This window comes from Barbus barbus (assembly GCF_936440315.1).
Source record: "Barbus barbus genome assembly, chromosome: 38".
In the NCBI taxonomy this organism is placed as follows: domain Eukaryota; kingdom Metazoa; phylum Chordata; class Actinopteri; order Cypriniformes; family Cyprinidae; genus Barbus; species Barbus barbus.
In genome coordinates, this window is record NC_136716.1 from 10,989,630 (window position 1) to 11,011,393 (window position 21,764).

At 37.2% G+C, this 21,764-nt stretch overlaps 1 protein-coding gene across 1 annotated transcript; it reads right to left on the minus strand.

Moving 5' to 3' along the window:
- Positions 1 to 701: 701 nt before the first annotated feature.
- On the minus strand, positions 702 to 1,620 carry LOC306858126 (parvalbumin, thymic-like; the record flags this gene model as incomplete). Its single annotated transcript, XM_079398523.1, has 5 exons — positions 702 to 730; positions 821 to 920; positions 1,175 to 1,239; positions 1,284 to 1,421; positions 1,560 to 1,620. The coding sequence occupies 5 exons, from the start codon at positions 1,618 to 1,620 to the stop codon at positions 702 to 704; spliced, it is 393 nt and encodes a 130-aa protein (XP_079254649.1).
- Between the last annotated feature and the right edge of the window lie 20,144 nt (positions 1,621 to 21,764).

Below are 21,764 nucleotides of genomic sequence, written 5' to 3' on the forward strand. Positions count from 1 at the left end.
ATTTACAGTCTCTATACGATATATATATATATATTCTATACACGCAGTAAGACGATGCTAAGCAGATTCTGGGACAGCTGGAGATTTGAGCAGGAGCAAACGTTTCAGAGTTTCAGATTACTGGCAAATATGATAAAACACTTAAGCTTTTTTATCTCTAAAGGAGGCTATTTCACTCAATACCTTAATTATTAGTCCTATGTGTATTCAACATTGTGATGACCAGTGCACAAAATGTCAAAAAGTATGCAAAACAATACAAACGTTCTACTTTACACATCATTGTAGTTTTAATGTGTTAGCTTGTTTACCCAACAGCTGCAAAACAGATTTAGTTTGAATTATGAAACTCACTAAATAAATTAATTAATAAATAACTAAAAATGGCAAGATATACACAATATAGATGCAAAAGATGTTGTTGACAACTTTTTATTTTGTGTTCCTTTCTCTTGTAGAATTTCTAAGTTCAAACAATAACATTACAGTAAAACATAGAAGACAGAGCACAATCCTGAACAATTCAGCTTTGAAAACTACCGAGTGACAAGACCCCAGTGGCAAAGCTCGTCATAAAAGTTTATAGTAATACTTTAACGGTACAAATTACTAAAGTGCCTAAAATGCACCTTTTAAGGGTATGTAAGGTATACAAAGTGCTGTTGTACTTTCTTTGCCATGTTTGACAGTCACAGTTGGTCTCAGGAAGCATTAATGAGGGCTGAAAATTCTACAGGAAATGAGGAGATGGAGATAAATCTCTTACATTTATACATGACTTATCTTATTTATAAAATATCTGAGTATTTTAGATACCAACCTTCCCAGCCGATCTTCCCATCCCCATCCATGTCTCCAGCCACGAGGAAGGCCTTGGTTTCAGCTGCTGTTAGTGCACGAGCCCCTTTAGAGAAGTACCACTACTTTTATGTCTCTTGTATTATACAGCGGACTCGCTCGTTTTTTTTGTTTTGTTTTTACAAACACAACTGCTGCCATTTTGTGAATCAATTGCATTGAAAAAAAAACCATCAGAGAACTAGTAACATTATTGTAATATTGTCCGTCTTATTACTTTATTGTACATTGTAATGCATTTTCTTTTTCTTAGTGAAATGCTAGGGAACAGTAAACTCAAATCAATATTTCATGCCCATGTAAAACATGTATTGACCGTGTAATAAGCACAATCCCTAACATATAACAGAATTTCGCAACTCAGTTTTTCAGTCACTCTAGCTGAACCATAAACATACATGAAAAAATGTTATTAGGCAAATTACTCAACTGTAGCTCATCCTGTTCAATGAACCCACTCTTGTCCTGGTCCAACATTTTAAAGACCTTCTCTATCTCAGGAGGAGACTTCTTTGACAAGCCTACTGTTGCAAAAAATGTCTTTGGGCTGAAAGAATCCTTTGCTGCAAGAGTCAAATTAAAAAGAAAAATTCAGACAAAATAAAAAATAATATTTTTTTTCAGAATAAAAAACAAACAACTGAATCTGAACTGAAACTGAATCTGAAGTATTGTTCATTGGAGTATCATTCACACTTTACCTTTACATGCACTGATGGCAGTTGAAATATCAGAGGCAGCCAAAATATCTGTGATAGCCATTTCTCAACAGAGCTGAGGAAAATCCGAGGCCTCTACTTGCAGCAGTGTCTTCGCTGATTATAACAACAAAACCTGCAGTCTGACCATCACTACATGATGTCAAAAACCACCAGTGTTTATTTGTCAGCTGCAGCTGTGTCCTTTACACCACTTGACCTGCCCTGGACACAGAAGTACATCTCATTGTAATTGTTACTTGAGTAAAGCACCTCACAATCTACTGGCTTAAACAAACACAAATCTTATGATTTATAATAAATGTGATGTGTTGCTAAATATCAGCAGGTTATATTTGTGTTCAGCCATTATGTTTCATTCACTATCTTTGTAAACATCCTGTTATTGCTTCTCTGTTCATTGGACGTGTGCCTACACAATTTGATTTAAAAGCAGTATAGCAGTGAAATAGTTTCTGTGGAGAATTATGCTCGGAAAAGTATGTTTATTTTCCTCACAGATCAAAGGCAGAAGGCCTGGTCACAGTATTGAAGCACAATGAGATGAAGTCCACCTGCTTTTGTGATTACGTGACTCTACCGATAGCTTTGTCTTTGTGCACGTGCTGATCTAGAGCAGGCGGACTGTGACGTCAGCTTCACTTCCTCCGCAGGCTCTTTTCCTGAGGATGGTCGTCTGCCTGCCTGTGTTGCTGCCAACCAGGGGCCGAAGCAATGACAAAAACATCCTTCCAGCCCACTACCTGCCCCTGTGGCCTTGTCCCGCTCCATACTACCTCAGGAAGGCCATGTTTCCTGAGTGACAGGGATTTGTGGGGATCGGGGCTGGACTTTTCATATTCTCAATAACACTGTTTGCTTTGACTTTGTTTATGTTACATCAGGTGCATTGAAGAGTGTCTGGAGCCTTATGATATTAGAAATGCTTTGTAAACGGACAGAGAAGATATTTGACCTGGTGAGTTAATGTGATTTAGAATATACCATTATTTGGTATATATTAACAAATAGTAGACAATATTAATTATCTTGCTTTTCTTTGAGTCTTGTTTTAAGAACAGCATTAATGACTATGTAAATGTGTATTTCATGACAAGGGCATTGTTTTTGCTGCTTTTGGACCAAAAGAGTGTGTTTAAACCATAATGTAATGGTGCTTGTTTATTGCTGGTGAGTGTTTATTCCCTCTTTTATTGAATGTACGGCAGCTCTTTTAAATAACTGAACATGTTGAGCTAAGAGAAAATGTTCAAAATTGTACCTTTATGGGTACAACAGCACTTTGTATACCTTACATACCCTTAAAAGGTGCATTTTAGGCACCTTAGTAATTTGTACCGTTAAAGTATTACTATAAACTTTTTTGTGTAAATAAGGTGTTGTACCTAAAAGTAAAGGTTTTGCTTTTTTGTGTGTGTAGGTAGGTAGTTGATGCTTTTGGGAAATACTTCTGGAAAAATAAAATGTCCTGCAATGTGATTTAAAACATTTTCTTTTATAATTATTTTTGTATGCATTTTAACACAGATGTATTTGTCATATCAAAAGACTATTTAAAAATAATGAAGGTCCTTTATGGTCCCCTTATACCTTAACATCGTTCAAAATCTCTTTGGCTTAAGAAGTCCTACTGGTTTGGAAATGGTAAGGTGGTAAATGGTGATTGGGTAAATGATGACAGGATTTTATTTTTGTGAGATATCCTTTCCAGTTTTGATACAGTGGTGTGAAAAAGTGTTGGCCCCCTTCCTGATTTTTTATTTTTTTTGCATGTTTGTCAAACTTTAATGTTTCAGATCATCAAACAAATTTAAATATTAATCAAAGATAACACAAGTAAACACGACATGCAGTTTTTAAATGAAGGGGGTTTTTTTTATGAAGGGAACACAAAATCCAAACCCATATGGCCCTGTGTGAAAAAGTGCCCCCCCCACCTGAGTTCAGTTTCTCTAGCCACACCCAGGCCTGATTACTGCCACACTTGTTCGCAATCAAGAAATCCCTTAAATAGGACCTGCCTATGTGTAGCTAACATGTCTATGTGTAGCTAACATGATGTGTAGCTTTTGAGGATCTTTTGGTCTACTTAGTAGACCAAAAGATCCTCAAAAGCTACACATCATGTTGAGATCCAAAGAAATTCAGGAACAAATGAGAAAGAAAGTAATTGAGATCTATCAGTCTGGAAAAGGTTATAAAGCCATTTCTAAAGCTTTGGGACTCCAGCGAACCACAGTGAGATCCATTATCCACAAATGGCGAAAACATGGAACAGTGGTGAACCTTCCCAGGAGTGGCCGGCCGACCAAAATTACCCCAAGAGCGCAGCGACGACTCATCCAAGAGGTCACAAAAGACCCCACAACAACATCTAAAGAACTGCAGACCTCACTTGCCTCAGTTAAGGTCAGTGTTCATGACTCCACCATAAGAAAGAGACTGGGCAAAAATGGCCTGCATGGCAGAGTTCCGAGACAAAAACCGCTGATGAGCAAAAAGAACATAAAGGCTCGTCTCAGTTTTGCCAGAAAACATCTTGATGATCCCCAAGACTTTTGGGAAAATACTCTGTGGACTGACGAGACAAAATTTGAACTTTTTGGAAGGTGTGTGTCCCATTACATCTGGTGTAAAAGTAACACAGCATTTCAGAAAAAGAACATTATACCAACAGTAAAATATGGTGGAGGTAGTGTGATGGTCTGGGGCTGTTTTGCTGCTTCAGGACCTGGAAGACTTTCTGTGATAAATGGAACCATGAATTCAGCTGTCTACCAAAAAATCCTGAAGGACAATATCCGGCCATCTGTTCGTGACCTCAAGCTGAAGTGAACTTGGGTTCTGCAGCAGGACAATGATCCAAAATACACCAGCAAATCCACCTCTGAATGGCTGAAGAAAAACAAAATGAAGACTTTGGAGTGGCCTAGTCAAAGTCCTGACCTGAATCCTATTGAGATGCTGTGGCATGACCTTAAAAAGGTGGTTCATGCTCGAAAACCCTCCAATGTGGCTGAATTACAACAATTCTCCCAAGATGAGTGGGCCAAAATTCCTCCACAGCGCTGTAACAGACTCATTGCAAGTTATCGCAAACGCTTGATTGCAGTTGTTGCTGCTAAGGGTGGCCCAACCAGTTATTAGGTTTAGGGGGCAAGCACTTTTTCACACAGGGCCATGTGGGTTTGGATTTTGTTTTCCCTTCATAATAAAAAACTTCATTCAAAAACTGCATGTTGTGTTTACTTGTGTTATCTTTGATTAATATTTAAATTTGTTTGATGATCTGAAACATTAAAGTGTGACAAACATGCAAAAAAATAAAAATCAGGAAGGGGGCCAACACTTTTTCACACCACTGTATATCCTTTCCATTTTATGCATCAATTACCAGTGTTTTTGTTTTATTCCCGTGGTTATTTTCATTAATACTTATTAAATTTGTCAGGGGGTAGTTAAAAGAAATGATTAATAAGCTGATAAGTGAGCAATGTGTTGCAATTACTGTATTTAAATCATTACATGTCTGGAACACGCCCTGTTTTATTTTGAGATGCTTTTTTTCCACGCCAAGGTTCTCAGTAACAGACAGTTGACTAAGCCTCTCTTGATAGATTTACAACTTGTTTGATATATCATCAATTGCTCTTGATCTGCCAACGGCATTGTCATCAGAGCATTAGGCACATACAAAAAGTGACTCTGCGGATGGGAATACCTTTCAAAAGCCATCCCTAATTAAAGCTGATTGTGTTTTTCATAAGTGAGGACAGATTGCGCTGTTCCCCGTCTCTCGGGTTTAGTTGCATCTCTATCTATTTCCAGCTGACCAGCTGTGATGGAAGCATGCCGATGGGACTCTCAGATTTAGCCAAGACGGCTGCCTCAGTTTCAGTTCCCGCCCCTCCTCTTCCCTAGCATCAATCACTCAACACCAAGTGTGTGTGTGTGTGTAGGTTGGAATGTTTGTGTGTGCATGTATGGACACCCTGAGGTGACCTCGGCCCAGATCACATCATTAGCCATAAATCTGAAGGCACCCACAAAACAAACACATTTAGAGCACATTTGGGCATTATTATTATTAGTCTGATTTACACGCAGATGAAATGAGGTCTTACGCAACACCTGTCTCTCCTATCCCACGATCCCCCTGCACGTGAGTGATGTGGCCATGGGCTGCTCCACTTCCATGTCTGTGAAATACACCAAGGTGCTAATTGAGCAGCCTATCTTGCCAGGCTGCGAATTCCCCTTGTGCTGATCATTGATATGCCTCTTGGGGGCCTGTAAAAGTGGCAAGAGGCCAGCGAGAGTCCTGGACCTGCACAATGAGATCACCAAGACTTGGATCAGTTGTGTAACGGCACTCATCTATCATGCCACAGAGTTGGACACTTCATCATGTACTCTTCATCCAACAAAGCCTGTGAGCAGTTGGTTTCGTGCCGCTGAAAATTAGAAAAGCCCCCCCTCAGGAACTCCAGGTCTTTCCCAATGCCGTGCTGACATGCAGAAAGAGGCCTTGGAAGCTGTTTGTGACTTACTTAAAGGGACATTTCACTCAAATATTAGAATTCTGTCATCATTTATTCACCCTCAAGTTGTCACACACAAGGAACACAGACAAAATAAATGTTTTTATCCGTATAATGAAACTCAAAAACAACTTTGGTCCCCACTGACTTTTATTGTATGGACATTAAAAGGATAGTTCACCCAAAAATGAAAATTCTGTCATTAATTACTCACCCTCATGTCGTTCCAAACCCGTAAGACCTCCGTTCATCTTTGAAACACAAATTAAGATATTTTTGATGAATTCCGAGAGCTCTCTGAATTCATCAAATAAACAGCAAGGATCCAACCATGATCAAGGTCCAGAAAAGCGTATAGCAAGAACATTGTTAAAATTTTGGAGAGTATCACAATGTAAGCGTATATAGCACCATGCAGATACGTTGTTTCCATTGTTTACGCGTTGATCTGAATGTAAACAACGTATCCGCGAATTTCTGCTGACACAGAACAGCATATGTTGTTTATGTTCAGATCAAAGCACACGCATACATTGTGATACTCACCAAAATGGTGCTATAGGGTGACGTGGAGGAGACGAATTGTTGAATAAAGCTATTTTTTGCGCACAAAAAGTATTCTCGTAGCTTCGAAAATTTATGCTTGAACCCCTGATGTCACATGAATTATTTTAACAATGTCTTTACTACATTTCTGGACCTTGATCATGGTAGGATCCTTGCTGTCTAACTTCTTACTGCTAAATTCTGAAAAAACAGAGGTGTTAATTATCAGACGTAAAAACCCCACATGTAATAAGCTAGAACACTATCTAACACTTGACGGCTGCTCTGTCAATTCTTCTTCATCAGTTAGGAACCTAGGTGTGCTGTTTGATAGCAATTTTTTATTTGAAAGTCATGTTTCTAGCATCTGTAAAACTGCGTTTTTCCATCTCAAAAACATATCTAAATTGTGACCTATGCTCTCAACGTCAAATGCAGAAATACTAATTCATGCGTTTATAACCTCAAGGTTAAACGATTGTAATGCTTTATTGGGTGGTTGTTCTGCACGCTTCATCAACAAATTACAGTTGGTCCAAAATGCAGCAGCTAGAGTCCTTACTAGAACCAGGAAGTACGACCATATTAGCCCGGTTCTGTCAACACTGCATTGGCACCCTATCAAACATCGTATAGATTTTAAAATCTTGTTAATTACTTATAAAGCCCTGAATGGCTTAGCTCCTCAGTACTTGAGCGAGCTCTTATCACATTATAGTCCTCCACATCTGCTGCGTTCTCAAAACTCTGGCCATTTGATAATACCTAGAAAATCAAAATCGACTGCGAGCGGCAGATCCTTTTCCTATTTAGCACCCAAACTCTGGAACAATCTACCTAATACTGTTCGGGAGGCAGACACACTCTGTCAGTTTAAATCTAGATTAAAGACACATTTCTTTAACCTGGCTTACACATAACACACTAATACACTTCTATTATTCAAATCCGTTAAAGGATTGTTAGGCTGCATTAATTAGATCAACCGGAACCGGGAACACTCCCAATAACACATGATGTACTCGTTACATCATAAGAAGAATGGCATCTACGCTAATATTTGTCTGTTTCCATACTGTTTCTCAGTCCGTGTCCGGATCAGATGGTGGATCGGCGCCGGGAGATGATGTATGTGGCCCTGATCGTCAGCAGAGGCCGGACACCTGGATGAGCCCCAGGATAATATCCCCAGTTACCGTAGCCACCCGATCCGGTCCGTATCCAGCCCAGATGGTCATTGCAGTCACCAGATCCAGTCTGAATCCAGATCAGATGGTCACTGCAGTCACCAGATCCAGTCCGTATCCAGCCCAGATGGTCACTGCACTTAGTTGGGGACACTTCATTTCCAGCGATATCGTTGACCTGATTGCAAAGACACTATTTAAATTGTGTCTTTGCAGTCAAACTTCCTGGGGAAGTCGTGGCCTAATGGTTAGAGAGTTGGACTTGTAATCCAAAAGGTTGCGGGTTCGAGTCCCCGGCCGGCAGGAATTGTAGGTGGGGGGAGTGAATGTCCAGCGCTCTCTCCACCCTCAATACCACAACTGAGGTGCCCTTGAGCAAGGCACCGAACCCCCAACTGCTCCCCGGGCGCTGCAGCATAAAACGGCTGCCCACTGCTGTGTGTGTGTTCACGGTGTGTGTGTGTGTGTGTTCACTGCTGTGTGTGTGCACGTTGGATGGGTTAAATGCAGAGCACGAATTCCGAGTATGGGTCACCATACTTGGCTGAATGTCACTTCACTTCACTTGAACTGAGCTGGATGATGACATCACTGAATTCAATAATGAAATGCCTTTAACTGAAAATCTTTTTTAATCTTTTCATTTTACATTATTGACACTATTTTCCTTTTTTGATATTGTGCAGTTGCTTTGACACAATTTACATTGTTAAAAGCGCTATATAAATAAAGGTGACTTGACTTGACTGTCTATTTGATGAATTCAGAGAGGCTTGTCAAATCTTAATTTGTGTTCAGAAGATGAATGAAGGTCTTACAGGTTTAGAACAAAATGATGACAGAATTTTAATTTTTGGGTGAACTATCCCTTTAAGCTTTATTTATATGGTCAGTCTGTTCAAGTGGTCCCAAGTAGCTTTTTGACTGAAATGCAGTCGGCCATGCAACAGGAGCAGAGCATGCCAGTTGCATTACGACTCAGTGACTGTCCCTCTGCTTGTACAGTACCTTTGGGATTTCCCTGAGCCGCCACAGGCCTGGCTCTAGTTTTATGAGTATGACAGTATCTCTTGGATGGACTTCACACTTATCAGAATGGCAGCATACAGCCATGACATTGGATACAAATCTGGCATCGCATTTTTATAGCATTTCATCCCGTAAATGTTTTTTCCTTTCTCTATTTTGAGATCAAATACATGTTCTCAGCCTGGTACAGATCTCATCTGGCAGGTTTAGTGCTCCGGTAAGTGAGATGTCTGCCAGACTTAAAACAGGTGACATTTTTCTTTGCATAAACTCTATCCTGTAAACACAGAGAAGAGAGGAAAATAGAAAGTCCCAGTAAGTAAAACACACTAGTATTAGAGATTATAGGGCAAAGGTTGCAGATGTGTGATCCAATACTTTAGACTCAATATCAAAGTTAAATAAAAGTTATTATATAGGATCCATTTTGAACTTTAATTAAAATACTATTTTAATTTTTATTAATATTAATGTTTTTAACAATAAAATGTTGTAAAAATGTATTCCTACATCACACTATACAACAGACTAAATAAAACTAATGATCTGATTAGTATTATATCATGTAGTAATGTGGGTTAACATGCTTAAGGAAAGTTATTAATGAAACTCACAACGAGATAAAGTAGTAATCCAGATGAATTTAATGATTTCTGGGTGTCTTCCTAAATAATTGACATTCTATTTCTTTAGCAGATGTTTTCTGTAATTTAATTTCTTGGGCATATATAATTTATTTTGCAGAAAAGCAGCTCAGCATAGGTACATATTGTAGAAGTCTTTCCAAATAAACTGATTTGTGGAATATCGAATAAAATAATTATTTTTCTCAGTATGTCCTTTCACCAACATGACCTGTAAACCTGATCCATGACTGCAGAGCAAAGGCAGGCATACTGCCGAGACTGACAGAGCTTTTTTTATTTTTAAATTATAGTGACACAGCATATAGAGAAATCTACTGAACATCCCTGCCCATATATAGTTACTATACAAGATTAGATTAAGGATGTAAAGCCGACAAGTGAGAGCACAGAGTTACACTTTGATATGTTCCCTATAAAAATGAATATGGTGCTTGATCTGTTTGCTAATCTAACTCTTTAATAAAACATAACCATTAAAATCATATTGTTAAAACTCTGGCATCATGTGAAGAGCTTTGGGCATTTGGGCAATAATATTTCAGTCCATTTAATTCTCAAAATCACACCAGATCCCTGTGCAATCTCCTTGGTAGCTAAACGGTAATAATCTAAAATAGTTTGTTTTCTCAGTCCACTGTCAAGTTTTAATGGAAATCTTTGAGCCACTTGTGAAGACACTTCACCTCAGGATCCACTAGGGGGACTCTTGCTGCAAAATGTATACAGATTTTATTTAAATGGCAAACAACCAACATCCCCTTCAAACTACTGTTTTTGGAAAGGATTTGGACAAATATAGTGAATTTTGTAGCTTGTTTTGTAGTCATGTCACAGCTAGAAGACTGTAAATAGTTAGACTGGAGTTAGCCCTAACTGGCCTCCCTGTTGCATCTCTGGCTTACAGCCAGCTTCCTACCACTCTAATTTAGACTGTTCAGTAGTTCACACCAAGTACCAAATCAACTCATCCTTAGATCAGGGTCACTACTGTTAACTAGTATTAAAACTATACAAATATATATAAAAAAGCTAAACAAATTAAATAAAAAAAACATATTTAAATAATAATAATAAAACAACAACAACAATAACAATTTCTTAAACTTTAAAATTAAATCAGAAAATCTAAATAACAAAAATTATTACATTACATTGATTATACTAAAATAATTCAGATTAAACAGCCTTTGTGGCCAAAGATTGCAAACAGATATCTGGTCTACTGGAACTTTATGCATGGTGTTTGCATAAACATTAATAGAATGTTTGTTATTTACTATAAAATAATTGACATTAAATAGCATAATAAATATGTATACAATAAAATAGTTTTATTTTAAACTATATTTATATGGAAAACAATATCTTCACTTGTAGCATTTATTATTCAATAAAAAAGGGGATTCGAAGTTTACATGCTGAACTGAAACTGAAAAAAGACAATTATTATGGTGATATAAATTCAAATCGCTTAGTGTGGTTCGAAATTTTATTGCTGATTTATAAACACATTAACCTGTTACCCTGCGCCCCTATTTTTGAGCATTTTGTAAAAAACGATATAACCAAATAAAAATGTCTGTAGCTCTTGAACCCTAAGGTCTATATTTAAAAATCTGGTGTTGTTTGAAACTAGACACTTGATCCTTTGTTACTCTAGAGTCATAATAACTCAAAATTAGTATAGCAATAGAGTAAAACAAGGTAAAATATACATGAAATTGACTCGCGATATGTTTTAATGAAGCTCACTAAGGGAAAAATGGATGAGACTTTCATGCCAAAGGCCTGAAAACACCATAAAGATAAAGCTGAACATCTGACCATGTTTTGATTCAAATTTGAGGATGATACTCCCAAAAATGTAGTTTCTGTAAGCTTTTATTTAAAAAAAATCTAGGCGTCCTTTCAAAAAAGCCATTTGGAGACCCCAAATAGACACTTTGTAAACAAATGTCCAAATGAGTCAAAACTACATAATACATATATGTATATCAATTCAGAACTGCTCTGCCCACCAAAACACACAATAAAAAACTATTTCTGAACAGCATTTGTAGTGCTGACTCATTTAGTCATTTGGTTAGTCTACAAATGGCATTTTTGAAAAAAAACGCCTAAATATTTCCTGAAATAAAATATGAAATAATAAATTTTTTATAGGTAAAGACTTACAGAAAGTACATCTTTATGGTATTTCATTTCAAGAAAAGCTTTGGAAAAGTCATTTGGATATTTTATTTCAAGAAAAGTCTAGGAATCCTTTCAAAAATGCTATTTAGAGACTCCATAAGACACTGCATACTACATATGTATATCAATTCAGAACTGCTCTACCAATGAAACCACAAAAAAACACAAAACTATTTCAGAATTTGAACATAACTAAACAGTCTTTATTCTGAACAATTCCAATAATGAAAACAGTGAACCAAAACAGATTTGATCATTTTTGAACTAGTGAAAACACAAAACATGCAAAATACATTGTTTTTACAACATTTGTATTTTTTATTTATTTTATATGGTGAATATTATGAATATTACTATTTTACTAATATAGTAATAGATTACTATTACTAATATTACTAAATAATAAAAAAAAAAACTATTTACAGTATTTACAGTGGAGGAAGACGCTCTAGCAGCCACTAAAATGGTTTTTTTTCTGACCATCTGGATTCACCAGACCTCTGAAAAGACAGGGAAGAGTGAGAGAAAAAGAGTGAGAAAGTGTGTAAGCAAAACAAATCAAACTTGCAACACTGTTTACATTTTGTACACACACACACACACGCGCGCACGCACACACACACAATAACCGGGACATACCCACAAACAAACACACCCACCCACCCACACGAACAAAACTCATGTAATCCCCTCATATTATCCCTCTCCGTTGTCATTTTTAGAATCTAAAACAGCTAACATGAAACAAAAGCTGCAAATACATGATAAAGACACATAAACATTCAAGAGGAGGGTGGAGACACTTACGTGCTAATGCTATCCACGCTTCCCAGCGATCTCAGCGCGTATTCGGCTACTAAATTAGCCATTTTTCTCCCCACGTCCTCCAAAACACCACCAAACGCCACAGAAACACTTCTCAAGTCGAAGATCCACGATGGAGAGATTCAGATGTGAGCTTTGGACAACATCTGTTCGCTGATAGCCAGTCTGTGTAGCGCTGCGACGCCATTATGTGTACGCTTCATGCGTAACCCGAGAGCGCACGAAAACACACGGACAATACGCCGAGCTATTCTCTAAACAATCTTACGTAAACTATTCAAACTGTCAATCACTTTAAACGTCCTTGTGGTTGGCTAACACTTCCATCCATCAAAACTGTGCTGGCGAGGCATTGGCTGGGTTCAAACACCCCTATTGTGATGTGTCCGGATTGACACCTCGCTGACCCATTCACGGACGCGCTTACTGTCCCGGGTTATAACAGCTCCTGCGATTGAAGGAGAGAGACGAGGGAGGGCTATTCTTACTCGGAAGAGACGATTCTGCTGGAAATAGATGGCGTTTCAAAGCTGGAATACGAATTATAATCGATATTTATTGGAAAATGGACGCTATCGATAACTATAACTCGAATCGCTTATGTAAACAAAGGAGGATCTATCGTGTTTTCCCCTATTTTTTCGTTGTTTTGGATTAAAAAGTGGATGCATTTTGAAGAGTGGACCCTTCTCTTGAAATGTATGCTGGTGTGTCTTGGAATAGTCTGAGCTGACCAGCGCTATTGGCGATCAAACGTGAGTACTGCGGTTCGCTTTGTTCATTTTAAATGGCCGGTCTTTCAGCATTTCTGTTAACCCTTTCCTCTCTGGTGTATTGATTTCAAAAACAAGCTCACATCGTTAATCTTGAGTGTTTTAGCTTTCAAATGATATATAGTTAATGATAATTGATTGAATATTGTTCTAAAACAAAGGTAATAAAAAGTCCGACCACGCCCGACCACGCCCTTCCGGCCCGCCCGCGGGCCGATGCGGGTTAACAGGTTAATTAATGATGCAATGTACGGCACCATTTTAATTTCAGCAGAAGGTGGTAATATATTTGTGTTTACAAATCCGTCTTGAAATACTCGCACTATTCAGGCCGTCTGTACACCAGAGCTGCTGTACGAGGCACTTCACAACTTTTCCAAAAAAGGTTACGACAGCCAAGGCTGTCCCCTACCCAGAATGCAGTGGGGCACCAGACGAATGGAGTTGATGTTGTAGTGGGGCATGTAACTCTCCGCGCCACTGGCTCTGATTTGCATGCTCAGAATAAGCCCAAAGGCATCCAATTACACAGCTCTCATGGATTGTTCGGTGTCACTTACCATCCGTTTGAGGGATATGATGATTCTGCTCTTCATGTGTAAAAGGATAGCGTGAGGTTCTGGGCCCCATTTTTTGTGAAGTGTTACCACTCAATTGGTGGGAAGATCAACACAAACCCACTTAAAATAGTGAACCTCTTCCCTTTTTGGTAGCATGCTAGGCTTTGGGACCCCTACAAGGTCTGTTAACATAGTTCGGGGTGAGCACATTCCCCTCAGTGATTTATGAAAAAATAAGGCTAAGACAGAGAAGCTTTTTATACTAAAAGTGAAACATGACCCCAGATGATTTATCTGAGAACTTTGGTCTCGTGATTTCTTGTGTCTGATCATTTCATTTATATCACAAAGAGCTGTATTGGTATTTCTAATGTTTTATATCATAGTCTCTTTAGAAACACACACACACACACATATATATATATATATATATATATATATATATATATATATATATATATATATGTATATATAAAATTAACAGCACCTGGGCATAGCATAAGGATTTTGTTTAGGAATAATACCTTAATACCTCTGCTCCAGTTTCTCTGTCTCACAGAAAGCACTTAGCTGCTCATTTTAATGGTAGCTGTTAGGTCTTTGGTTTCAGAAGCCTGGAGCAAAACCACGATAAGTGTACGAAATTCCTGATGAAGAAACCTGAAGCTCCCTGTACTTTCTTGTCAGGCGTCTGATTGAACTACCAGCTGCATGTTTGCTCCTCCCCACGCTCAGGCCTGATGGGTATGTGTATATGCGTGCATCTGTTGCCAGCTGGGAACAATATCCTGATGCTGAATGAGTGTGTTGTGTAAAACTCCAGCATCAGTGATTTTGTTGCCAGAGGAGCGCCTTGGACATCCTTTGTGTGTGTCCTCAGAGATGGAGCTTCCCTCGTCCTGATCCGCACACGGTCGGAAAGCAGTACAAAAAATGCCTCAGGACTGGTGGTATTAGGTTAAATGTATGTTTTATACCTGTAAATGTTCCACACTGTAAATAAAATAAAATTAAAAATAATTGAGCCAATTAAAGATTTTAAGGCAACCAGCTTCAGCAGATTTTTGAGTTCTCTCAACTTATTTGTGAAGGAGATTCTCAACTTTTTGTTGCATAAACTTAAAACAACAAGTTGAGAAAACGCAAAAATGTGCTGAAGCTGGTTGCCTTAAAATTGGCAAATTATTATTTTTTTTTTTACAGTGCACTTTTATTAGTATACAACAATAAATAAGTGCCTGTTATGTTCTGCAAAGACAGAAATGCCTTACACTGTTTATTTACTGATATAACTGCAGAATATATACATCAGTCATTCCTGAACCATGGGATAAAACATGTCCAGCAATTGTAACTGTTATTAGGTAAAAAAAATAAAAAATAATAATAATTTCATTTGAAATTTTATGGGGATTAATAATAGAATGTATTTAACACAGTTATCCCCTTCAATTTAATTGCATCATTATAATGCGAAATCTATAACACTTATTGTCTTCTCACTACATCTAAAACATGTGTCCACAGAGTGTCAAACATTCATATGCTATAAAATAGATACAAATGTTTTTTAAGACCTTAAAAAAGTAACACTTAATAATGTCTCATATCAAAGCAAGGTTGTTATTCAGTGACACATGTATGTTTCATAAGGTTTCAAAGTTGTGTCCACACTTTTTGTCAACACCGTCAGACATTTATTAAAATGTAATAAAAATCAGGGAATATCAGGGGCAGCTGTCACTCTAAAGGACCCCCTTGCCACAGTCCTTCTCTGCAGAGTACATCACAGTCAGACAGGCTCTGCTAAGTTTTATAGTTTTAGAATATTTTAAATCCTAATGTTAATATTTCCTGGTCACAACCATGATATGTCCACACCATCTTCCAATTTCTGAGGAAATTATTTGAAATATTTAGATCATTTATTCTCCTGAAGCAGATTTCATTAGCACCTAGCACCAACAGAAAAAACACCATCAGATGTCACCACCATAAGATTGTGTGATTTTGACTCTTGAATAAAAGCTTTATGAACAATAACATACTCACTGTTTGTTGTGTTTGTTTTAATACAGTAATTGATTGATTCAATGTATTTGATAGTTAAAAAGACTACAAATTCAGGTTTTCGTCACCACTCCGTCAGTTCTGTCACCTCCGTCAGAGGAATATTTTTATAATTGTTCATTATGATATTTTATATTTGTTGTGGAATTGTTGGTCACATGTGAAAGTGTAATCTGTCTGTTAACATCAGAAAGTGTTTTGAAATGTTAAAAACATCTTGAATGCTGTTAAAGATAAAGTTGAAATAATATTACACAGTCCGAGGTGAAAAGCACATTTTGTTAAAAAAAAGAGAAAAGTTGGGAGGTTGCATTAAAGCAAAGTACATATAAGATACATAAATGTAGTTTAATTTGTCTGAGTACAAAGTTTTATTTTTTTAATTTTGCACCCTGTTTTGTCCCACTTCTCAAGAATGACTGACATATATTTGTCTATTTAAATATGAAAAATAGCAGCTGTGCAATAAAAAGTCTTTTTGAGACTCCATTAGCATTCTTCATAAGGTGTTGTTTTCAGGACTGTCCACTGTGTGTCCTAAATTCAATTTGAGGTTGTGTTTCTGGAACATATGCAGCAGAGGGCACACACACATTGCCTTGTTTCAACCCCAGTGCAGGGCCTTGTCTGTTTGAGTAACAAGTGTGAAAAGAGCACAAAGTATTACAGGGCCAAAAACTTACACAATACTACTACAGTGAGTACAGAATTATTAGTCAAGTCGATATACTGATCATATATTTTCCAAGGACATTTTACCAGTTCCAAACCACATCAATCTTAACAATTACTAGGCCTATTAAGTATTTGTTAATGGGGAAAAGTGTGGAGGTGTAAAGTCAAAAGTTATGAAATGCCTATGAGAAGGATGCAATTAATAGGTTGAGAATAAGTTTGCATTTTAACGATTTAATTGTTTAGCCACACTTTGTATACCAGTGATAAAACATTTTTGTAGGCCATCCCGGAAGTAAGCATCACCCTGGTTCCCTCCACATAAAACCCCAAATATATTTTTCCACTAGCTTTTGTATTATTGTAGAAAGTAAGCTCTGCAGTCCCATTTGTTAGCAACTAGCTTTTTTAAGACCTTTAAAAAAGTAAAAGCTTTAAAAATCACAAGGGGGTATTACTGATGTATTTTATGTCATAAATATCTTGAGTGTTAACCACATACTTTATTTCAGGCATATAACCAAAGAATCATCCAAAAAACCTATTGATTTAGGGACAGTAAAACTGGAGTACGCATGCTAACAAATATGATTACATTACATTGAATAAAGAAAGCTAAATGACTAGATTATTTACAAGATGATAAAGGATGCTACTTACTTGCAATGTTCCGAAACATTTATTGTTGCAAAAGGATTATTGTTTCCTATTCTATTTTTTTTTCAAAATAGTAGGCAGTACACAGTGTGTAGCTACTGCACAGTATTCTGAATATAGGCGGCCCCTCAGTGTTTTTTATTTAACAGCTGCTTGGAAAATACTTCCTTAATTTCAGTCAATTACACACAAAACTTGCACTGAAATGATTTATGCATTTTTATATATACTTAATCGCATACAACATGAAGTTAATTTCATCTAGCTAGTGAAACCAAGATGAATTAGGTGGTATACATCATAATTAAGTGTATTAAATTGCTTAGCTAATTAATGTAGGGTCTTTATTTGTAAAGTAGTTGTTTCAACATAGTTTGCGAGTAAGATTGTAGTTACTGGTGTGTGTGTGTGTGTGTGTTTGTATTTATTTACAGGGTGTGGAGAAGGCTGGGTGGAGGCTGTCAGAAGATATGGACACACACCTGTTGAACACAGAGGTGTTGAGCTAACAAGTAAAGAAGCAGGGATTAGTTCTCTCCCTCAACTAAGAGATTTCCTCTATGCATACAGATGGTGAGTGAGTGTGTGTGTGTGTGTGTGTGTGTGTGTGTGTGTGTGTTTCTTGACTGACTTCGTCACAGTACCTATTGAGTCAGCTCTCTGAGTCATCCGTTTTAAGGTTGCCTAGTGACAGCAGTGGGGAAATGTTTCCTATTGCGCATTTGTGATGCTTGGTACCAATATTTATTCAAGCACTGCAGTAAGAGGGCCAGAGAAAATAATTGATGCATTTCACATGATTGCATGGATGTTCGGCCATCCGTAAAAAATGTTTACCTGCGGATTCTGAATTTCCCTTGTTTTTCATGCTTACCAAATCAACTTCCTAATAAAAGTGATATATGGTGGTGGGATTCGGTTGCTCTGAATTAGTGTTTAACAGAAGCAACAGTTCAAAGATAAAATGTTATAATGATGGACGTTGTTTCAAACATGTAGTTTTCACCTCACAAGATGTTAATTGAGGGACTGGAGTTGTGTAGATTACTTGTGGATTACTGTGATGCTTTTATCAGCTATTTGAACTCTCATTCTGACGGCACCCATTCACTACAGAGGATCCATTTGTGAGCAAGTTAGGTAATGCTAAATTTCTAAGTATTCAGATGAAGAAACAAACTGAACCAACAGTTTAAAGATAAAATATTATAATGATGGATGTTGTTTCAAAAAAGCTTTTCACCTCACACAGTGGATTACTGTGATGCTTTTATTAGCTGTTTGAACTCCCAAATTCTGGCGGCACCCATTCACTGAAGAATATTGATTGGCGAGCAAGTGACGTAATGCTAAATTTCTAAACGTGTTCAGATGGAAACTCATCTACATCTTGGATGGCCTGAGGGTGAGACAAATTTTTCAAGCAAAATATAATTTTTGGGTAAACTATTCCTTTATGGTTGGGAATATTTGCTGAAAGCATTGTTTACTCTCAGTTGGTTGTTTCACTCTACGCATTGAGGCGTCATTTAGTAGCCTCACAGCTAAAATTAGAGGCATTTTTATTTGCACTCATTGGTCTTTTCTGGAGGACAGGATGCTCCTCCTACAGGCTGGCACACTCCTCTCATGAAAGATGTTATCATCAGTGAAAATGAATCGTTAATATAACCTCATACACCTCAGATATGCATTTGAATGCTGATGTTTGAAACCAGCACACATATACAGGAAAGCCAACAGAACTTTAGGAAATTATGTAAAGCCTTTTTGGTTCCAACAGTGTGTTGAATGATAGCTCATGAAGTGGTTTTACAGGTTTCCTGTGAAAAGAAACGTCATAACAGAAGATCTAGTGTTGCTAGACAAATATTTACCGCTACTAAGTAATGCACAGAGGGTAGTGTGTGTGCTGCAAGACAATATTTCCTGTTTTGACACCTTCCACGTTAACAAGAAAACAACCAACTCTAATAAGCAGGTGGAGACACCTACTGCACATATTCATGGCTTCTGAAGCTCAGAGGCATCCCCTTACAGCAGCAGGATTAGATAGTGTTGACCTGCTTTTCCCTCAAAAGCAGAAAAATCCATGTTACTTTTAAATTATAGTTTTCAATTTTCAAATGGTCAATAGAAAGCCATGGCATTATAATTATTTTTAATTATCAGTGATTATGTATGGTTTGCAAAATGTTGTTATGAGCTAAATGGTTTTTATTACAAGCCATTTTTGCAAGTGTATGATCTTCACCAGAAATATGAGATGGGCATGCTTTTAAATAAATAAATAAATACAAATAATAAAAATAAAAATAGTTTTTACTTGTGATTATTTTGTATTATATCAAAAATCTATTTTATTATTTTATACTTTTTCAAATGATTAAATTACTCAGAATGATAATTTACTCATATATTAATGGCAGATGTTTTCTGTGTGTGTATTATAAAGATGCATTTCCTTAGCATCTGTTCAAGCCATACTGATATAACAGGTTGTACTTTTACCCCTCTCGTCTGACCAGCTTTTGGGTCATGGAAAAACTGACTTGTCCCCCTCTTTCCCCTTTTATGATGCTGCGTGAGTCAGGCTTTAATGCACTAGCTGCTGGCTGCTGTTTTGTCCAGTCAGATCACAGGTGATGACATAAAGTGGCAGTATGACATCAATGAATGATGCATGAAAAATAACATCTAATTTCTCGAGTTAACGAATCAAAAGTGTGTATAAGCACTAAAACTAGAGTCTGTTTTTTTTTTTTTAAATCTGTATATAATTTTGAGGAAGCAAAACGAGCATTATTAGCATAATGTTATTAGATGAAGCATGCCAGATCATTTTGGCATAGTTCACACCAAAATTCTGTCATCATTTGCTTACCCTCATGTCATTCCAAAATCACATGAGACAGGAGATGCAGGATGAATGTTCACGCTGCTCTTTTGACCAAAGTCTTTCGGCCTTTTTTTCTTCACATAATTATGTCATCACTCCAAAAGACTTGTAATATTTACCACACAAGTCACATCAATGCTATTATGTTGCTTTTTGCCATTTTTTAGATTTACAGCCCCAGGTTACTAATAATTGTCATATGAAAAAGAGCAACTTGAACATTCTGCTAAATATCCACATAGAAAAAAAACATCATATGGTTTTGGAAACAAAATGAGCGGGAGTAAAAGACAGAATTACACTGTAAAAAAGAAAAGAAAAGTTGAGCCAACTTAAAATTTTAAGGCAACCAGCTTCAGCAGATTTTTGAGTTTTCTCAACTTGTTGTTTTAAGTTTATACAACAAAAAGTTGAGAATCTCCTACAAAAATAAGTTGAGAGAACTCAAAAATCTGGTTGCCTTAAAATTTTAAGTTGGCTCAACTTTTTTTTTTTTTTTTTTACAGTGTATGATTTTGGGAAGAACTGTCTCTTTAATTAGTAGTTTTCATATCATCTAACCTTTCAAATAAGCATTCGTTCTGTGAAACAAAGTACCTTTGACTTCATTCAAACACTGTTCTGTGTGAAGAAACATCAGGTGTGCAGAGCAGCGGAGAAAGGCTCCATGTTTAAACAGCTATTTTTGCATTTAGCCTTGAATGCAGCCAGCTGTGAGCTTTAGGCCTTGATTAAGCCATGAAACATTATATTTGTTTACTAATCAAAATAGTTTGTGTACATGGTCCCTTATCACCTTAAGTTCTCATCAATCAGCCCATTAAGCTTCTGACAATGTTTTCACTTGTCATTTACATCTCACAAGCTCCCCTCGCTGGAATGTAGTGCTTAGCATGGGGTTGCTAATGAGTGACTTATTTACTCAAGGGAAATTTGAGCAGGACTTTAAAGATACCTCCGTGTGGAGTATGCAAATCAAAAAGTTATCTGGAAATTTAACACGATGTTGAACAGTTGTAAACGATAAAAGGTCTGTTATGCACGAGGTGCAATTTATCAGTACTACCTAGTGCTGATAAACTAGACTACTACTACAGTGAATACCTGGATGGATTGGCATGAATGAATGTTAGTTGTTTGTACAGTTTTTATGCCTGCTTGTGAGCATGATTTTGTATGAGGCTGTTTTCTGAGCTTTGTCTATAACGCTTTGCTTCCAGGCAGATTGTTATCAGTGTAAGTGGTGTATACCGGAGGTTCCACACTGAATAAACTGAGGGTTGGGATAGAAACTGTTTCCATAGTCTCAGCATTGAGACCGGAGCAGGGAGTCTTGTGTCCAAACGCTGCTTGACCAAGGCCATCAGTGATGTGGGGGAGGGAACATTTGAGCTGATAGCTGCTGTGAGTTAAACAGGTGTGAAATGTACTTGTTCCCAGAAACTATGTGAAAATGTTTGTCCAACACCACGTTACTTGTGCCTTAATATTATGTCAAATGTTAAAAGTGTGCATCCATCCCTTACTCAAAATGATGTTTGCAGTTGTGCTTTATGCAACGCTGCAAAGAAAGCTCAAAACACAA